Source organism: Rhinolophus sinicus, linkage group LG05 (genome assembly GCF_036562045.2).
Source record: "Rhinolophus sinicus isolate RSC01 linkage group LG05, ASM3656204v1, whole genome shotgun sequence".
Taxonomy (NCBI): domain Eukaryota; kingdom Metazoa; phylum Chordata; class Mammalia; order Chiroptera; family Rhinolophidae; genus Rhinolophus; species Rhinolophus sinicus.
The window spans coordinates 45,000,739-45,019,507 of NC_133755.1; the positions used below are offsets into that span (position 1 = coordinate 45,000,739).

An 18,769-nucleotide genomic window follows, 5' to 3' on the forward strand; every position below is an offset into this window, starting at 1 on the left:
TTGATATCTTTTTCCAGTTAACCCGTTTGGTTATCTTTTGACTCACATGAAATGCCCTATTGTTAGATCTACTCAATAACTGGCAACTTCTATCTAAGATAGTAGCCGCCTTTTCCCTTTTTCTTGTGGGTGGCCTAGGATTTAGATGGGTACAGGTAGGAGCCAACACTGAGTGTGGGCAACAGTAGTGTATAACTGTTGCCTGGTCTCTGGCTAAACAGTTTGGGCATGACATTGAAATTTTTATGTCTCTGACATGTTTTCCAAAACTGCACTGCTTTATTTTCTTGTGAGTAGGGGATGGAAGGAGGGGAGACAGGAAACACACACACACAAAACAAACAAACAAACAAAAAACACATACATTGCTGATCTGTACACTTATTTCATACTTTAGCAATTTCTAAACCACCCCTTATTGGATAATGACTATGGTGGGTAGTTAGCAAGGCTTACTGTAAAGTCATCAGGATGTTGCATTTGCTACTACTATTCTTATACTTTGGCCCAAGTTCATATTCTAGGTGTAAACACCTGAAATTTAAAAACTCTTTACCCCTAAGTATAAATTTTTTAAATCTTATTTACAGCTCTCAAAGAGTAGAGAAAAGGATACAATACTGCGAGTTAAAAAGATTTGGTGGTGCTAAACTGGTCATTCAGTATGTACTTAATGAGTGTTTGCTATGTACCAGAAACTGTGCCAAACACTAAATCTGAAAAGCCACAAAAAAGGATGCTTAGAAATAGAGCAGTAGCAATTTGTGTCCTTGTTGTCAACAGAATGTTCCTATGTAAAGAAAAAGATATGGCAAGGTTGTTATACATGCCAGGACATGGGAATTTTCTCAAGTTTCTATGAGGAAGTAGAAAAAGGGAATGAGAAAATTATAGGCAGAATTTATATCATCCTTGGATGGTAGCATATGGTACCAGTAAAAAACTGGCTTCCAGTCTTCTTTTTAGTTTACAATCCATCTCATTCCAACCTATCCCTGCACACACACTCCTTCCCATTCCCCCATCTTCATCCTCCTTTAGAGGCCCTCCAAGTTTCTGCCAAGGTTCAATCTGTAAATATATCTATCCATGTTACAGATTTCTGACAATACAGATATCGGATATCATCTTGAGGAGGAATCCCATAGTAGTGTATTATGAAAAAAAGGATTAAATACAGAGAAAGAAAGTAATATTTCAGGTATTAAATATATAAATATGGAGAGAAATATATTTCAAGTCTGCCTTCTAAGCAGACTTGAAACCGCTCCGTGGCCGTGATCTTTCTTCCCTAACCTTACATGATCTGTCAAGTGAGGTTGTTTCTAGTGGCTCTGAGGGAGTGGGAGGCTCTTTTAGAAAATCTTTGGGGGCTCACAATTTAAAATTAAGCCACTGGATAAAGAAATTACGTTTTACAGGATACTAAGAAATAATATGTGGGAATATAGCTAGTAGAGCATTACTTCTCTACAGCCAGCCTCTGGGTGGTTACAAAGTTAATTATTGAAGACAGGTATTTACTTTTTGGAGATTTCTTGAGGCAGCAAATGTTCAACATCCTTTGGTACACCATCTCAATATTTAATCACTCATAAAATCAAGATGTCATTCTTAGGTATTACCAAATGCTCTTGTTGCAATTAAGACTCACTTCCTCTCCCTTAATCTGCAAAGGTAGGAAATAACTCATCATCCTTCTTACAATAAACCTTGTATAATTAAAGACTCTTTATTGCAATACAGATACTTTATTTATTGCAGGCAATCCTACTGAGCCCGAATCTTTTAGTGGTACTTTATTTTGGTGTTAATGCCGATTGATAAATACTGCTTATTTAGAGCTGGAACAATTTCTCTACCATACATAAAGGATGTGGAGATTCTGATTAAGATCTTCAGTGTCCAAATGCCATTATTAACATGTAGACATTTGGATTTTTGATACTTTTTTGGTTTATTTGGGAAAATTATTTTATAGCTGACAGGTTTTGGGGTGTAATCTTTTTGGATTTCACATAAGAAATATAGTACCGAGGGTGGTCATGCTCTAGTACGACAAACGAATCACTGGTCTTTTCTGTGTTACTTGTCTAATAGCATTTCCATACGAATATGTGGCACTAAAAATATTAAAGTTTAGAGAATGAGTCATTTTTAAAAATCTCACTTTACCTTGGTTGATGAGTGTTGTCCAAACTCTTCTAGAATTCCTTGGTTTATTGAAGGCACCTAAGAGAGTGCTGACAATTCATGTGTCCTGATGCAGGCTGTTTGAGTCATGAGGTGTAAAATCTGACATAACATCCATTGACAGACATGCTGAGACTTACAGGGGTGGGGGGCGTGGTTGGCAACAACTGATTTTTGGCGAGTGCTAGGCTGGCCCTCTCGCAGTCCCCACGCCACTGTCAACATTCTCTTTTAACATCCTCTTTCCTTGAGGACTTCAAGAATCTGTTAAAAGGTAAGCATCTCTTGAAGGGTAACTTAAGCCATTTCCACTTTGATCAGAACAGTAAACGCCTATCACAACAGAAATCTCTACAGGAACAGGAACCAGAGGTGGTGGTTCTGGTGGGAGAGCCTTCACTTGGCACTGTCTCGCACGCCCTACATCCCTCCTCCAGTTAGTGGGCCCCACACGTTCCACTGCTTAATCCTTGAACGCATCTTCACCCTCTTCAGACCTGACGTAGTGAGTAGTTTGTGTCTACTGAGAAAGGCCTGGGTTCTCTCAAGGCAGTTGCTGTGGGGAGCTCCGGCTCTATCCGCCGGACAGGTATCTATCTTCAACCTCTGGTAAGCGGGAAGATTTTTACGGACTGCAAAATAACCACTCATGCTTCAGGCCCTCTCCTTTGCTAAAGTATCTGTAGAAAGCTGGGTGTTTTACTGGTGAAACATCCCTGCCGCGTCGCCTCAAGTGCGGCTCCCACGCGCGGGATTCCCGTGTTTGGCTCCGCGCCTAGCCCTCTGGGCTTCCTCGCAGGCTCCCCGCCCCCTGCCACCTCCGCGCGTCTCATTGGCCAGGCCCTGCGTCCGCCTCGGCTCCACACTGGCGGCTGCTCCTGTCCGTCTGCGCCGCAGGAACATTTCCGCATTAAGGGGGGCTGCTCCAAATGGAGGGGGAGGGGAACTGTTTAGGAGAAAGTGGGGTCTTTGGTTGTCTGGAGCCGGCAGCGGGGTGGGCTGAGGGGGTCAGCAGCTGGGCTGCGACCGCTGGCGAGGGGTTCAAGGTGTGCATGTATCAGGTGAGAGAAGGAGAGAGAAGGGTGCCTCTGGGGTGACATTCTCTCAGCCTGCGAGCCTTCTTCCTGGGGCGCCATAAACGCCCCCAATTTCCCAGCTGCTAAAGGAAGAGGAGGAAGGTGGGTCTCGGTGGCGGTTTAGGGAATCGCGGGGACGGGCTTCCCACCACCCCCTAGGTGGGTGTGTTTCCCTTTCTGAGATGTGTAGAGCCCTTCTCCTGGATCTCTTGTGTTGCCCTGGAGGCCGAATTTGGGGTTTGGAAGATCGCAGGGCAGGAGGGACTATAATGTGTGCTTAGGAGGATCGGGGCCTCCTCGGGTTCCAGTCTGTCGAACTCGGGGCGGCACACACGTTCTCCCCCGGCGGGAGGCCCCTCGAGTGTCCGCTGCGGGGGAGGGGCGATGTACCCTTCGGCCCCTCCCTCTGGTGAAAATGCAGCGGCAGAGTTTCCGCCGCTGGCAACGGGAAGGCGGGGAGCTGGAAGCCCGGCCCGCCCGCGCCGCGGATTCTTAGCACCTCCTAGTCCCTGGATATTTATGGGCTGGTAGAAATGGTTGCATTGCTACCCCTTGCCGGCCTCACCCTCCTCCCCGATCCCTGCTTGGGCGGGGGCCGCTGTTGACCGTTTTTCCGGGTAACCGGCCGGAGGGTGGACGGCCTTGAAGAGAGCAGGGGGTGCGGCCCTCCATTGCCTGCTGTGGTCCAGCCCCGGAGGGCGTGGGGACCGGGGGGGTGGGGCGGTGAAATAGCCTCTGTAGATCCGCCTCTTTCATTGATGAAATTTAAGTTCGTGTGATTTTTACCTTTTCCGGGAGTCTCCAGCTGGCCCTCGCCTGTGTCAGGAACGCATTGTGGGCAGGAGTTACAAGCAGACTCAGTCGCACCAACTTTCTGCTTTTGGAAGTGGAGGTTTTCCTTTTTTTTTTTTTTTTTTTTAGGCAGTTTTAATCGCTTTGAATAAATATTCCCTTAAGTGGCTAAACTTAGGAAGAAGAGAAAGAACACGTCGGTTGTTAAAGCAGAGGAGGAAGTCACTGCCTGATAGCGTGACTTCTGTAGAAATTAATATATACATAAGCCAGAGTATTTTAATAAATCACTAAAATGTCGAGATTTGTACAAGGTAAGACATACTTCTTCTTATCTCCCGGGTTGCTTCAAGTCGAATTTGGGTACTAGCACTCTGGAGGGTTAATGGGGTAGTTTGAAAGTGGAAATGTTCATTTGAGATACTATTTGCGAAACCCTTTTGGTTAAATTGACATTTGAGTTGCTGGGTGGCATTTCAGATACGTATAGATTATACCCTTGTGCTCTGCTGGGTTTAGTTATGCCTCCCGAAAATCAGGTTAGTAGCACTCTGGCTCCCCGGGATAGTGGCTGAAAATGATGATAAAACAGGATTTTGGCTGCTGATTAATAATCCCTGTTCTCTTTTCCTGGTCGAAGTCAAGGTAACTGTGTCCGTGCGGACAGGGGAACTGGGAGGGCTGAGGGAAGGCAGGTGGGTTTTGCCAGGACTGTTGGGGGAAGAGCTTTAGTGTTCTGAACTCCTACTCCGTTTGTGTGTACGTGGTTTGAGTCTCAGATTCATTTATTGCGAAATCGGGAGTAGCTCCTAAAAGCTGGAGGTCATTTCAGCAGGAGAAATGACTTTGCTGCATTGCTGTATTTATTTTTTTCCTTCTTTGAAATCTGCAAAGATTATTAAGGTTTCTTTGAAATTTGAAAATTGCCCTGTAAATTCTTAATAGAAGGGGTTAGGGAGTGTGAAAGCTTTAGCCATCTTGTTGACATAGCAAGTAAAGTTCACAACCACTTAATGTGGTTCTCAATAAATGTAGATGTATTTAAAAAAAATTGTCAGTAATGGCCCTCATTTGACCCTGGGAATAAAAATGCGGTAGTAAATTTTACATCACTTTATTAACTCTTTTTTGACTTTTGTGCAATAGATTAAGAATTTGACTGCCTGCCTTACGGAAACAGACGGAACTCTTATGCCTGCCTTTTTCAACACTAAGCTCAGAAATGTCACTTGTCATTAGACTTTCAAATTCATGTTATACCTTTTATGTAATGAGATGCATCTTATGTTCTGATTAAATAAATGTCTTAGTCAAAATTAGCAAGAAATTTGCTGGTTTTATAACAGCAGCTACAAAATTTAATTACCAGAGAGCCAATGTTTTGCAAGAATATGGTAGATAAAAGTGGACAAGTCACTTCTGTTTAAAAGCTAACTAAGAATATTAGTTAAACTCCAGATGTGGCTTGTAGTTATGCTTTAGAATAGCTTACAGAGGTGCGCATTGACTGATTTCACAGCCTTTGCTATTAATGGCTTACTGTCTTCAGAAGATTCTAAATCAAGTGCCTAAGAGTTGTTGTGAATGTTATCATTCCTTTCCATTGTTGTCCACTTTTTTAAAAATAAGCTTTTTATCTTGGAATACTTTTGAATTTATAGGAAAGTTGCGCATTTGTTAAAACCAGGAAATTGTCATAGGTACGTTAATTACTACTAACTAAACTACAGATTTATTCAGACTACTTTTCCATGACAGTCCAGCTTTGAGTTTAGTTGCCATCCACTTTTGCTTTAAATGGTAGTTTTCCTTTTAAATTGGCAGTTTTGTGCAAAAAGATGACATCCCCCCCCCCCAAATTAACATGATTGGGCTCCTGTTTATCATTGTTTAAATTTTGTACTTCAAGTGTAAACCCCTTATATGTTTAATTAACTGTTGCTGTTACAAATAATAAACCTAATTGGCCTATGTCTCAGCTGTCGCTACAGATCAGTTTTCAAGTGTAAGGGTTGAGATTTTTGTTTTTGAATTTTTTTGTAGCAGATCAGATTATTTCATCTTTGCTGTAGCACTTACTGATATTTTCACTCATTGACACTTAGGTCATACCATTTCATAGGGGAAAGACTGAACAAATATTAGGCCTCTAACTGTTTTCATACGTTGTCTCATTTAAGCTTTCCAAGAGCCCTGCAAGGTAGTAGATTTTTATCATGACCTTACAAAAGAGGAAATTTAAGTATCTTGTCCAAAATTTAGCTAATAAGCACTGAAATTCATACATGTGTAGATGTATCTAAAACCCTTGTCCTTTCCAATACCTTTTGCCTCTTACATTAAAACTTTTTATCTAAATGGCTTGTTTGTCCAACTAGACTGTCAGTTCCCTGGGGACAAAGATAATATTACATCCCTGGGGGAAATTCAGTGTCTTGAAGTGGTTGATGCTCTAAAAGAATTTGTTGTGGATGACAAATGAGAAAGTCAGCACTTTCCTTGTATTTTTTTGTAGGTTAGCCTACATTTTTTGTTGTAGTTTTAAAATAACACCCCTTAAGATGATATAAGTGTTGAGAAAGATAAGGGGGTATGGACTTAGGTTTGAACCCTGTTACTAACAGCTAACCTTAGACACATATTGTTTCTGAACCTCAGTTTCTACCTACATAAACATTGGGTATTAATACTTATGCCACAGGGTTACTGAGAAGTTGAAATGAGGTGAATTATGTGAATGTACTAGTCACATATTAGATGGCAGGTAATTTTTACTTTTTCTTAAAATGACACTGGCCTTTCAGATAGCATTGCCACCATAAGGATAATCACATGTCATCAACAGAAATAAACAGAAACAAGGCAGGTATGACAGCTCTCTATTTTCTTATTCCAGGTTTGGTGTTCAGGCCCCCAGCACTTGGGAGTTGATATGTTTTTTGTTTTAAAAAAAGGGGTGGGGGTAGAGTGGGGAAGTTTGAACAGTGATGTAAATACATAGTTGGTGATAGTTTTCGTTTCAGTCCAGTCAACAAAAAATTTTTTGAGTGCTTACAATATGTATTGCACTGTATTGGGATTTCTAATGAATCCCTTATGGTGGGAGACTTGCAATTCAGAAGATAACTGTTTTGCATACACATGTTTTTGAATAGTGGAATTTGGGGTTGCTACACTTAGCTTGAATCTCTTCCCCCAAATCTAGGCAATATGCTTTATAGGAAAGCTGGGCATCTCCATTTTCAAGTGCTTTGACCATAAGTTGTGAGGTAGAACTGTTCAATTAATAAAAATACTTAATGTCAATAGGCAGAAGAGTTCTCAGTATATATTCTTTGGCTAAAAGAAGGTTCAACTTTCTTTGGGTATCTCCCAAGTCTGTGTTCCTCAGACACTTAAGATCCTTTTTCCTAGGAAGACTTTTTAGTGCATCTAGGGCCTAATTCCATGGTTTGGTGTATTCTGCCCTCAGGTCACTTTCTACTTGCCTGTGATATTCTCCATTTGCTAGTTTTCTCCCCTCCAGGGGTTGTTACAGGGCCCCCAATTATTCTAAATAAATGTTGAGTACTAGCTGAGTGAGAAGTGGCTCCTCATCACAGTTGGAAGTGCTAAGGTTAATTAGCAGCTGTGATTTTTTGCCATGTTTGTCATTTGGTATCATTATGGACTTTGCTTTTTAAAAGTTCTAAGAGCTATGGGGTAATCGCCCTACAAGATTTGAAACTTTTATAAATGGTTCAGGGTCTGTTGTCATCTAGCCAGCTAAGGCCGTGTTATGTGCTTATACTATAATATTAGAGGAACTTTTTTTTTTAAAAAAGCTGTTTTTAGTAGGCCATTATCTGTCTAAATTATATAAAAAAAAGTCTCTTAATGTTCTTAAATTGAGTTACTTTCTTATATTTCAGGGGAAGCCATTTGAGTACCTGTGTTCACTTAAAAAATATTTGAGGCCTGTCAACCTTCCCATTTGTTGGAATTCTCTTTTTAAGACTTTTTTTTGGTGATTCCTCTTTGGTAGATGGCGACTAGCCAGGGAGGATTAGCTGAGCTAATTATAACTAGAGGGGCCTCAGATGAATAGAGGGATGAGAAGCATTCTGGGCCTGGTCGGACCTTGGCCTGGTTTTTCTCAAATCCTACACCAAATTTAGCCTGTTGCTGATTTATTTAGATGACTAGGATGCTTTTAGCCCAGGGGGATTGTGGCATGGATATGAGGCAGGACTAAAGGTGGCAAAGCAATGACTAATGCTCGCTCCTCATTTTTTAAAGATGTGGCTTAGGATTCATTATGTTGCCTAGAGAGAGAGGGATTAGTTAAATTCAGAGTCACCGTTACAAATGGAAAATGAAAAGAAACTCAAATAGTTGAGCTGATGAAAACTTTGTTTTCCAATGTGAACCTTGTAATCTCTATGATTAAATTGCCTTGTTCTTGATAACTGGATCTTTCTTCTAGTAAGATGGATGATTTTCATTTGTGAAAGCCAACTGAGGAAAAAAGAAATTGATGAGGAACATTAGAGAAATAAGAAATACTAGCTGGTACACTTCTCAGTAGTGCCATTTTAATATTCTGAAGATAAATTGAAAAATAATTTTAAAAGGAAATACTCGAAGGTATTAATTTTTGTACAGTAGGTGTTTTCTTGTAATATGGCTTCACAGAGACCCTTCTCTCTGTTATTTTTCATAGACAATTGTAGTAACTTTAATTAAAATAATAGGATACTTAATTTTGTGTGAGGAACATTTGTTGGCCTAATACTGAAAATGTTCTAGGTAAAAGAATAATATACTATAATTTTCCAGTTTCCACCAAGTTGTATTTGGTACTTTTTGTGAAAGTGCCCAGAAAGTCAGATATATCCATTATTGAAAAGTTAATATAAACAAATATTCAAAAGTCAAACTAACTCTGGATTATCTGTAAAAAATAAATGATTAAGAGTTGACTATGCTAACTTTCTATAATGCTCTCTCTCTTAATAGTCAGAATAGCCAGTGGAGAATATTATAGGAATATTAGAATAAAATTGTGGGGGAGAGCCTCTGAGGGTTTGGGATTTAGTGAATGAAATAATGATTCACTTAACCATCTTTTGATTGCTTAGGATCTTGTTAGAAGCTGGAGTTTTTCTAAAGACTGGTGTTCTTTTGACACAGCCTACAGTTTCTTTTCTAAAATATATTTAAACTTGGTATACTAGTGTTTGAATTGTGGACATCTTGGTCTTGACTAATTTAATAAGTTGTTCATGACTGGTAGTTGAAACCATATGTCTAAATGTTTGAAAGTATACTACCAGGCATACATCTTTCTGTTCCTAACTTATTCTTTGAAAGTTCGCTTGCTAAGCTATTGAAAGAAACTAAACTTTGTGTTTTTTGGTTGGGCTTATGTGGGAGAAAGGGAATAATATTTCATTTGAAGGCTGTTTCCTAGTTTTCTTGATTGGCGATGCAGGCATCTCCTTTACTTTGTTGCAGAGTAATTGTCTAGGGCTCAAGTTCTGCCGCTGCCAACAGTCCCATTGTTTATTTTTCTCAGTCATTGCCAAATGAGATTGATTGTGCCCCCAAACCATTTTGATAATTAAGGATTGTTTTTGAGAAACATCAAGAAATTGGCTATGTTGTCTCAATTAACTTAACATAAACAACAAAATGTTTCATTTTCCAAAACACTTCTAAATATTTGTTTTAATTTTTCGTATGTAAATCGAGTTTCCTGTTTCTCTGTGATTTAACATATCTTAATATTCATTGTATTCATGTGTATGAAATAGTCATTATGCTTAATGCACTTTTTATCTATTAGTCACCAGCTTGTAAACAGTGTTATTATAGGGGACACTCCCTTTAACAATAGCGCCACTTGCTCCTTAGCGATAGAGACCAGCAGATGAGGTGATTGGAGTTTGTATTTTCCTCTGGTTGCGGCCCTGGCAAAGGCTGATGTGATGTTTCCTTTATGTTATATCCCTGCCTACAATTTTAAAACTTCCAAAGAGTTCAGGAAAACAGAATAACACGGTTCTATGTACTGTTTTGGGTTCATTTATGCCAATGGTAAAATGCTTAGCTTGGGTAATAAAATATTTATAGCGGCATAAAAGCTTTCTTCGATTTTTTCATTGCCCAGAAAATAAACTATATAGAAGGAAAAGTTGAAGAGCACAAGAGAATGCTTATTCTGATATGTAGTTTTAACCCTACATAATAGACACAGTTGGGTTTTTGCCAGTTTCCATTCAGATTTGATGGCACACACCTGGAGGTGATAAACCATGTAAGATGCACTATAACCAAGAAAGGGGAGACCGTCCTCCAGGAAGGAGAAGCAGGGCACTAGGCAGCAGGGTTTCGATTCCACTTCAGGCTGCCACTGTGTCCTTCCTTAGTCAGCATCTCTCTGCGCGTTTTATCTCCAAGATAAGGGAATTGGACTCAGTGACCTTAAAGCCTTTCCGAGCTTCAAAGTTTTATTTAAGTGCACATATATCAAATTATAAGGCGGACCTGCCAAATTTTTTGGTGCTTGATGGTGATTTTATTTTGTATCCCTTTTCCTTCCTCTCACCAAATGAATGTGATACACCCCTTGGCATGCCTTCTTCCTTATTTATCATTCATTAAACTTAATGCAAAGGTGTTGTTACTTAACTAGTGGACACATCTCTTCCGTCAGAACAGAATGTTCTGTTTTCCAGAAGTGATATATTCTGTTGTTTTAATTTTAAGAGCTACTCTAGTGTATGAGAGCAGGGTTATTCTTAATTATTAATGAGAAATCTTGTTTATGTATAAATTCTAACAGTTAAAATTTTTGTAAAGGAAGCAGTGCATGATTAGCAAAAATCTCAGTTAGCAAGTAGCTCTGTATATTCAGTACTGGAGTATTGGAACAGTTCTCAAAAGCCTGATGCCTTTTTATTTTTTATCAAAACACATTTATTAAGCATTCATACGTATGTAAGGTTGAGTCATTTAAAAATCTACGTACATGTAAATAGTTACACTATAATTTACAATATAAAACAATCAACATTGACTTTAATACTAAAAGTGTATAAAATTGATTATATAAAATCAACTAATTGTTTTTATATGACTGAATGATGTGGAGTATAATTTTCCATATTTTTCCTAAATCTAACTATAATGCTCAAATTTGTTTAATCTCTAAAGTTAGTGAAAACATGCTCACGTTTATATAAGGTAATATAAATTGAAAGGAAATTTAGAGGTTATTTTGTCTAGATTGCCTACCAGTTTGGAATTTCTTTGACCATGTCCCTGATACTTGACTGATAAATCAGCCTCTGCTTGAGAAGCCTTAGGGACCGCATGTACACAGGATGCAGCCCATACTTTTCTTAGCCCCGCTTTCCTTCCCCATGGTCACAAACTATGGCTCTCAAACACTTTGCATTTGTCCTTATCAGGCACTACCTCCAGAAGACTGGAGTCCATCTTCTTTATCTATACCCAGCACAATAGGCTCTTCCTTACTGATTTAATAAGCACAGGGAGATGAATTAGTTTAGACCATTTGAGTATTCAGTATGTCTCAAGCTCTGAGTTGGGAATCCAGCAATGAACAAAATAGACATGATTTATTCTTACAGAGATTATAATCTGTTGGGTGAAATAGATGTTGAGTAAATTTTTCAAAGTATAATGTTAAAAGGAGTGGTATGGTACACGGATCTACCATGTCAACGTGTTATTTGTAAATGGGCAAACTTGCTTCGTTTAGAAAGATTTCTAGGAGATTACATTTAAACTTAACTGACAAATTATATATTAGTGACTGTTCAAGCCACTAATATGAGAATTTAAGTCGTAATCTCCAGTTTATATATTATAGGTGCCTGTACTGTGCCAGGTGTTGGGGAGTAAAAGTTGAATAATATAATATGGCTTGTACCCTTAAAGTATTATAAACAGGCACGTAAGCAAAGAAACCGAGTTTGGGAGGTGTTTGATATAGTACAGAAGCAGGAGTGGTTAAAACCTTAACGTCAGGGTTGTGATAGAAAGGAAGGCCTCTTTGAATGTCCAGAAACGACCACCTAGAACACTAGGAATGCCACTCCCCAAATAGCAGAAGCTCCTCACTCAAGTCACAGTTGGAGCCTCTGGGGGTTGAGGGACCAGGTTTCCTGGAGTTTGGGATGACTCTCATGATTTTGGAATTCACACTGGGCTATGAACCTCTCATTTTTTTCTCCTCCTTTCTGCCTCTTCTTTTCTAAAAGTGTTGGATGACACTTGAGATGTTTTGGAACAATCTTATAATAGTTAAGATGCTTTTAATTTCATGGAGCAGGAAAAGACCAACTCAGTTGGCTTAAATGAGGGACTTGTGTCACATTAATTTTGAAGTAGGCTGTTCCAGGGTTGGTTAATTCAGTACAAAGATTACGTCAGTCTTTCCTTCCTTCTGCTCTGCTCTCTTCAAGCATATCTATCTCCTTCTTGGTCAGCTTCATTCAAGGTCCCTAAATGGAAGAAGAAACAAGAGATGAAGGACGGACACATTATGTCCAGGGATGGAAAAGGCACCATTTCTTCTCTTTTTTTTCATTGAGGAACACCTTTCTCCACAGTCCTTTGTGGCTCACTGGCCAGAATCATACGTATTATGTTTCATGCTTAAACCAGTCACTGGGAAGGCTTTAGGATCTGGGCCTGGTGCCATCTCTAAAGCACATGGCTTTGGGGCAGAGAATAAGTGATAGAATAGCATTGGGGTAGGGAGAAGAACAATGCATGGCTGCTACACACATATTAATATGAATGAAATATAATCTATGTCAGAGCTACTCAAAGCAATACTGGCAGCATTCGCATTTGAGAGATGCATATCCTCCCACTCCAGACCCACTGAGTCAGAATCTCTGGGAGCTTGCCCAGGGATCTGTGTTTTAACAAGCCCTCCAGGTGATTTGTATGCACAGTAAAGTTTTAGAAGCCCTACTGAGATGTCGCAAATGGAGCAGGAAATTGCAACCTTTAAGCGTTCTTCTGCTTTAGCACTTTCACTAGTTTTGGCTACTCACAAGGGTACTTCAACTTGGTTTTTAAGACATGCCTGGCTAAGGAAGTTGTGTATATGTATTTCCCCTCAAATGAAGTTCTATCAAATGAGAAAGAGAAGCGATATGGTTGGGGTTGCTGCTTAGGGGGACCAATCCATTCTTCTTGGTAGTACAAGATTAGAGTGACACATGGTCAGACTAGTTAGACAGCTGTTATCATCACGACCGAGAGAGTGAAAATGAGAGGGACATTACGGTAGCAGCAGCAGGAATGGAAAGCGGTGAATGGAACTGTGGTGATTCAGTTAAGAAGTGTGGTATTGGATTGGATGTAACGTGGAAGGGAGAAGAGGGAAGAGCCAATTGTGACAGATTTCTAGGTCCCCCGGGAGTGACTAGGAGAATGTTACTGCCACGGAGGGCAGGGAGATGAATCAGTTTAGACCATTAGGACATGTCGAGTTTGAGGTGCCCGGCTGAGTATCCAGGTGCAAAAGGTGTAGAGGACTAGGGGTGTGAGCCTGCAACTTGTGAAAAATGATCAGGGTGAGGCACATATTTGGGAGTTTGGTAAGGGAGTAACGGAGAGGGAAAGTGGTCTGCGGATGGAAGCTTAGGAAATCCAGGGAGTAGGAAAAAAAGAGGAGTCAGTTATAGAAACAGGCCCAGACAGAGATGTAGGAAAAGATGTAGGGAAATATTGGGTAATGGAATACAAAGAAGAAAAGCTTTTCTAGGAGGAATATTCACAAATAACTGAGGTTAAAGGACTACACAGTATGAACCCAGAAGAAGATGTTTAGCTTTAACTGATTATAAATCTAGTCAGTATATGTCTTTAGTTTCATTCCTGGTTGTTTCCAGTTGCTGCTACATTCCTGGAGTTTTACACTGGTATCACCAGTCATTTCCCAGTCTAAGATTAAGTGAGCTCTCCAATTCTCTGACTTTGGGTACATCTCAGTGTGGGTTTCCAAGGATGGTTGAGACTGATCAGAAAAAATGAATGGTGAGTGGTGGCCGGCGGACAGCTCCTCACCATCTGTGTTGCTCTTGGTGTTCTTTCTGTAGCCTTTCCATCGTGTTTGCACTGTGAAGCTAACTTTCTACTTTAGAAAGCGAAATTGTTTGGTTTGTGCCAGTATCAGGATGTCCAGGAAGGATATTATGTACACTTCTTAGTTACTGAAATGGATGAATTGAAATACCTGCACCAAGAAATGAAAACAATTACTTGTTAGATTGAGTGTCTCCTACCTCTTGATTCTCTCTGTCTCTCTGTCTCTGTCTCTCTGTCTCTCTGTCTCTCTGTGTCTCTCTCTCTCTCTCTCTCTCTCTCTCTCTCTCTCTCTCTCTCTCTCGTTGGCTCCAGTTGGATAGAGGAACAGTCCAGGATGTTGAAATTTTAGTTCTTATGAACAAGGAAGAATTAGGAAATTGGGGTTGGGGAGGAAACCTTTTAGAAATAGTTACTGCCAGACATATCCCAAATTAAATTGTAATGAAGTCAACCATGACATTTCTAGTTAGCCCAGTTTTATGTGGCAGGGAGTGTTCTGTCTGTCCCATTGGATATAAGAAGACATTCTGATAGAAATGCTTTTGTAGGAGAGTATTATTTAGGGATTTTGTGCCATGGATTAAAGAGAGTTGGACTAAGAGGAAAAAATGAGCAAGATATTTTCACCTCTCTGTCTTAGGCTGGGGCTCAGAATAAACTGGCTTTATTTCTGGGTTCCATAACTAGCCTGCTCTATGACCTTGGATAAGTCATTTAACTATTTCAGCCTCATTTTCATATCTGTAAAATGTGGAGGGTAGATTAAATGCTCCCTCTCATCTCTAAAAATGTTTTGATTTATGACTGAGGGAATGAACTGTTTGATCCTTAATTCATTCTCTGTCTAAATTCGAGGAGAATCAATTCTCTATTGCTAGGAAGTGAGGGACAAAACATTTTAGAAAGTTAGAAATCTTACATTATTCATGGAATTCTTTACTTGACCTTCCATTAGAATCACAGCTGTCATTGCCAGAAGTGTAACCTGAGAATGGTAAGTCCAAGAAAGTTTCTAAGGTCTGTATTTCTTTTCCTACCAGAAATTCCAGACCTTTCTTAAAAATTCAGGATGGATAAGGAGGTCACTGCAGAGGGAAATGGTTTCTAGCTCTGTGCCTCCTGGTTTGTGCCAGGTGCTTAAAATAGACTCTCTTCTTGAGTAAGCACACTTCCTTATTCTTTCTTCTTGATTATTCTTTATTCCTTAAAAGCCCGTCCTTATTCTCTAATCACTGAAAAACAGAACTTCACAGTAGCACTTTGCTCAGGGAAAGGAGAGGGATTGGAGTAGAAAGGATGGGCTTATTGTACTGTTCTTTTTTGTGTTGTGGGGGTAGAAGGAATACAAAATTGTTTTTCATTTGCATTGTGCTGTCAGAGAAATGGGAGGAATAAAGGGTAGGGCTATTGGTCATGACTGGAGTTTGAATCTGTGTCTAAGTTTTGTTGTTTTTTGTTTGTTTGTTTTTGAATCAGTGTTTGAAGGTTGGACCTGCCGCAGCTGGCAACCATCACTTGTATTAAATTTAAGTCTTTCAACCAGCCTTTCTTAGTTTGGCTTGATAGGGAGGATAGTGACATGGGTTCTATGCATTTTAACCTTAAGTCATGTACGTTGATAAGCTATTCTGCAGAGAAAGTCTCTAAAGTTTGCTGGGTTATTTTTTATTTTATTTTTTTGGACTGTTGTCATATAGACAGCTCATAGACAGCTATGTAGTTATTTTTAAACTTTGCAGTTGCATTTAGTTTTATCTCATTTGGCATTTGCCGCAAATTAAAGTAAGTTAAATGTTTCCATCACTAATTTTTAGGAATGTGACTGAATGCTGGTCATCAGTATGTACAGCACACAAAGCAGCGGTCTATAGATGTCTTTGAAACTAACCAAAAACAGTCCCCTTATTGTGAAAATTATTATATAGTAATTTCTTGATCTATTTTAATCATTCTGACACAGAATCAAACAATTCATGTGTGTTCTTTAATTTAGAGGTTTCATATTTAGTAGATTTTTCTTCCAAATTATTTTCTAAACATTAATGTGGGAATTGGCTTCAGGATTTGGGGAGACACATCCCAGGTATCCATGGGTGGCAGGGTGGGGGACTTAATCTGTGATAGATTGTAAATTACAGCAAAGTCAGCCAAGGGGTGAATATGTGTGGCTGATCACATTAACTCTAGTTTAAAATGTTCTAGAGTTTTTAGTTACCTGTCATAGTTACACGCACCCATTGTCACTGGTTTTTTACAGATTATAATCAAATTGCTTCTTATTACTTGAAACATACCTTTAGGTTGTTGATGGAACACAGACATATGTGTTTCTTAGCTCACGAAGAAGTTATTTATGAACCACAGTTTGGGTCACTTTGGTAGTTTTACTGGAGTCCACAAACTTAGTTGTGTTGTCGCTTATGCCTGTAAAAAGAACACAGTTAGAAAATGGCTATTTTAGGATTAGCCTGTGTGTTCTCAACAAATTTCCTTGTGTTTTTTTCTCTTGGGTTTTAATATGACGGCAAGTGTGTATAAAAGATTTTTGAAGAGCTATGTTAAGTATGTCATTTTTAAATATTTTTAGATAATTGGGAGAGGGAGAGGCTGTCTGCATGAAATAAATTGCCTCAGGAGTTAACATAATTTACTAATTTCTGCTCTCAAAAGTATCTTAAAATTGATTATGTTGGCTTTAATTTTGTTTATATAAATGTTTACTTCTGCCCAGATGAAAGAATTTATGGTATGGGGGAGTGTTTTTATCTTTATTGAAATATGTTTCTACTAGATTAACCAACATTTGTAGAACTAATTAGTTATCAAACAAAATGAACATAAGCTTCACAAATCTACATTTATAAAACAAGGTATTGAGGATAAAGGGGGAGGTGAACAATAATCTGATCATCCCTTGTTTTATAAAAAGACAGGATAATTACTATCTAGATAAGTGTGTGAAACCTCTGTGTTGGCATTGTTCTCCCAAGTACTTGGAACTGGGATGTTTTCTTTTTCTGTATTTTTCTGTTTTTGTTGGTTTTCATCTAAAAGGCATTTCTGTCACCTTTAGGGAGATCCGTTTGTCACAGAGGTGCCCAACTCTGCCAAAAGCCCTGATAGTCTTGTCTGACACAGATGAGCATTGCAAAGTCTTGACTGAAATTGAGGCACAGAGGGGAGGGGCAGCCCTGTGTCCTTCTCCTTTTAAAGTGAAACTTTTGATGCCAGAGCAGTAGAGGCACCTTGGAACTGTCAATATCTCTCAAGAGATTCTTCTTGAGTAAAGAGTGTGAAGCTGCAGTGCTCTCCTTCTAAAATGGAAAGGATTCCTTAAAATTTTCATCTGGCCTGGAGGAGGAAGGAGTCTTTGGCGTCTACGAAATTGCCGGACCCCTTCAGTTCTCTTTTGATGCAGCTTCCAAAAGGGCGTGTTCCACAGAACATACCCTCATTAACACTATTCCAGTCATTCTCAGTTTTCTCCAGCTCTGATGGCTAGGAGGGAAACAGTAGTAGAGATGGAACTGTGTACTCACATGAAGATGAATCCTTTTACTTCCACCTGCCCCATCTTCCCAAAAGTGTCCATTGTTTTGGACATACTAGTAAAGCATATTGATGTGCCAAACAGTCAAATTTGAGCACATGTGATTATATAGTCCTAACTAGTTGACATTACTAAAATTCATTGAGAGGATGACGGGATTATAGGATTGAACCCTTTCCATTTGCTGGAACACCAGAAATAAACCAGTTGTAGTTTACCAGCTGTTTGAATGGCTATCTGATTTTTCAATTGGTGGTTTTACATTTTTGTTTTAAGATCTCAGCAAAGCAATGTCTCATGATGGCGCTTCTCAGTTCCAAGAAGTCATTCGACAAGAGCTAGAATTATCTGTGAAAAGGGAACTAGAAAAAATACTCATCACAGCACCATCACATGAGTTTGAGGTAAGGACTCTACAATGTTTTTTTGCTTTCATCCATCTACGTGCTGAGTTGCTATTGCTGATGGCGGATTATCCAGCTTAAAATAAGCATAAGATGTAATGAGAACATTAAAAAAAGATAATTAGGATTGCTTAACAATTAAGGATTTTCAGTGTTTGGCCATCGTAAAACCATTGTCTTTTCCTTTTCTAATTCTATGAAGTTTCTAAAGTCTGAAAGAATCAGAACAAAATTATACTTTATTTGTTCTGTGTTGTGGTATCATTGGGTAGAGAAATACATACCGATGTTCAGTTAGAATTGAGTAGTTTATCAACCATGAATCCTGCGTGCCTTTTCCAAAGAGCCAGTTCTGATAGAACCATATTACTTTGTTTACTTTTCTACTTATAAATCAATAGATAATATTTTCATTTTCAAATTTCAATTTGTACTTAATGTTTTGAGGTTAGCTGTGTTTTGTTCCTTTTTGTTCTCTTGGTGAAGATTTATTTTCACCTAAAAGAAGTAGAGAAAGATATTGGTGAATAAATACAGCACACCACTGGGAATTCTCATGGACCAGCTAGTGGTCAGATTACATGATACTGGTGGGAGATGGGGAGGGTTATTTACTTGTATTCCTTTATGCGTGGTTCCTG

General features: G+C 39.2%; 1 protein-coding gene and 1 long non-coding RNA gene across 4 annotated transcripts in view; one reads left to right on the forward strand and one right to left on the reverse strand.

Moving 5' to 3' along the window:
• The first annotated feature begins 3,129 nt into the window (after positions 1-3,129).
• UGP2 (UDP-glucose pyrophosphorylase 2) overlaps positions 3,130-18,769 on the forward strand; it is a 46,318-nt gene continuing 30,678 nt past the window's right edge. Inside the window, exons 1-2 of one of the 3 annotated variants that reach the window (XM_019717927.2) lie at positions 3,130-3,371; positions 18,001-18,128. In XM_019717927.2, coding sequence (XP_019573486.1) covers positions 18,015-18,128 — 114 coding nt within the window. In that variant the 5' untranslated portion in view covers positions 3,130-3,371; positions 18,001-18,014. Of the gene's footprint in view, positions 3,372-3,808; positions 4,376-18,000; positions 18,129-18,769 lie in introns of those variants that run through there. The other 2 variants (XM_019717938.2, XM_019717923.2) reach the window with 2 other exon arrangements.
• On the reverse strand, positions 12,455-18,503 carry LOC141571555 (uncharacterized). The gene is made up of 4 exons (XR_012496387.1): positions 18,413-18,503; positions 16,469-16,598; positions 14,154-14,322; positions 12,455-12,574 (listed from the first exon to the last, which is right to left on the reverse strand). It is a non-coding gene; the product is annotated as an uncharacterized LOC141571555 (long non-coding RNA).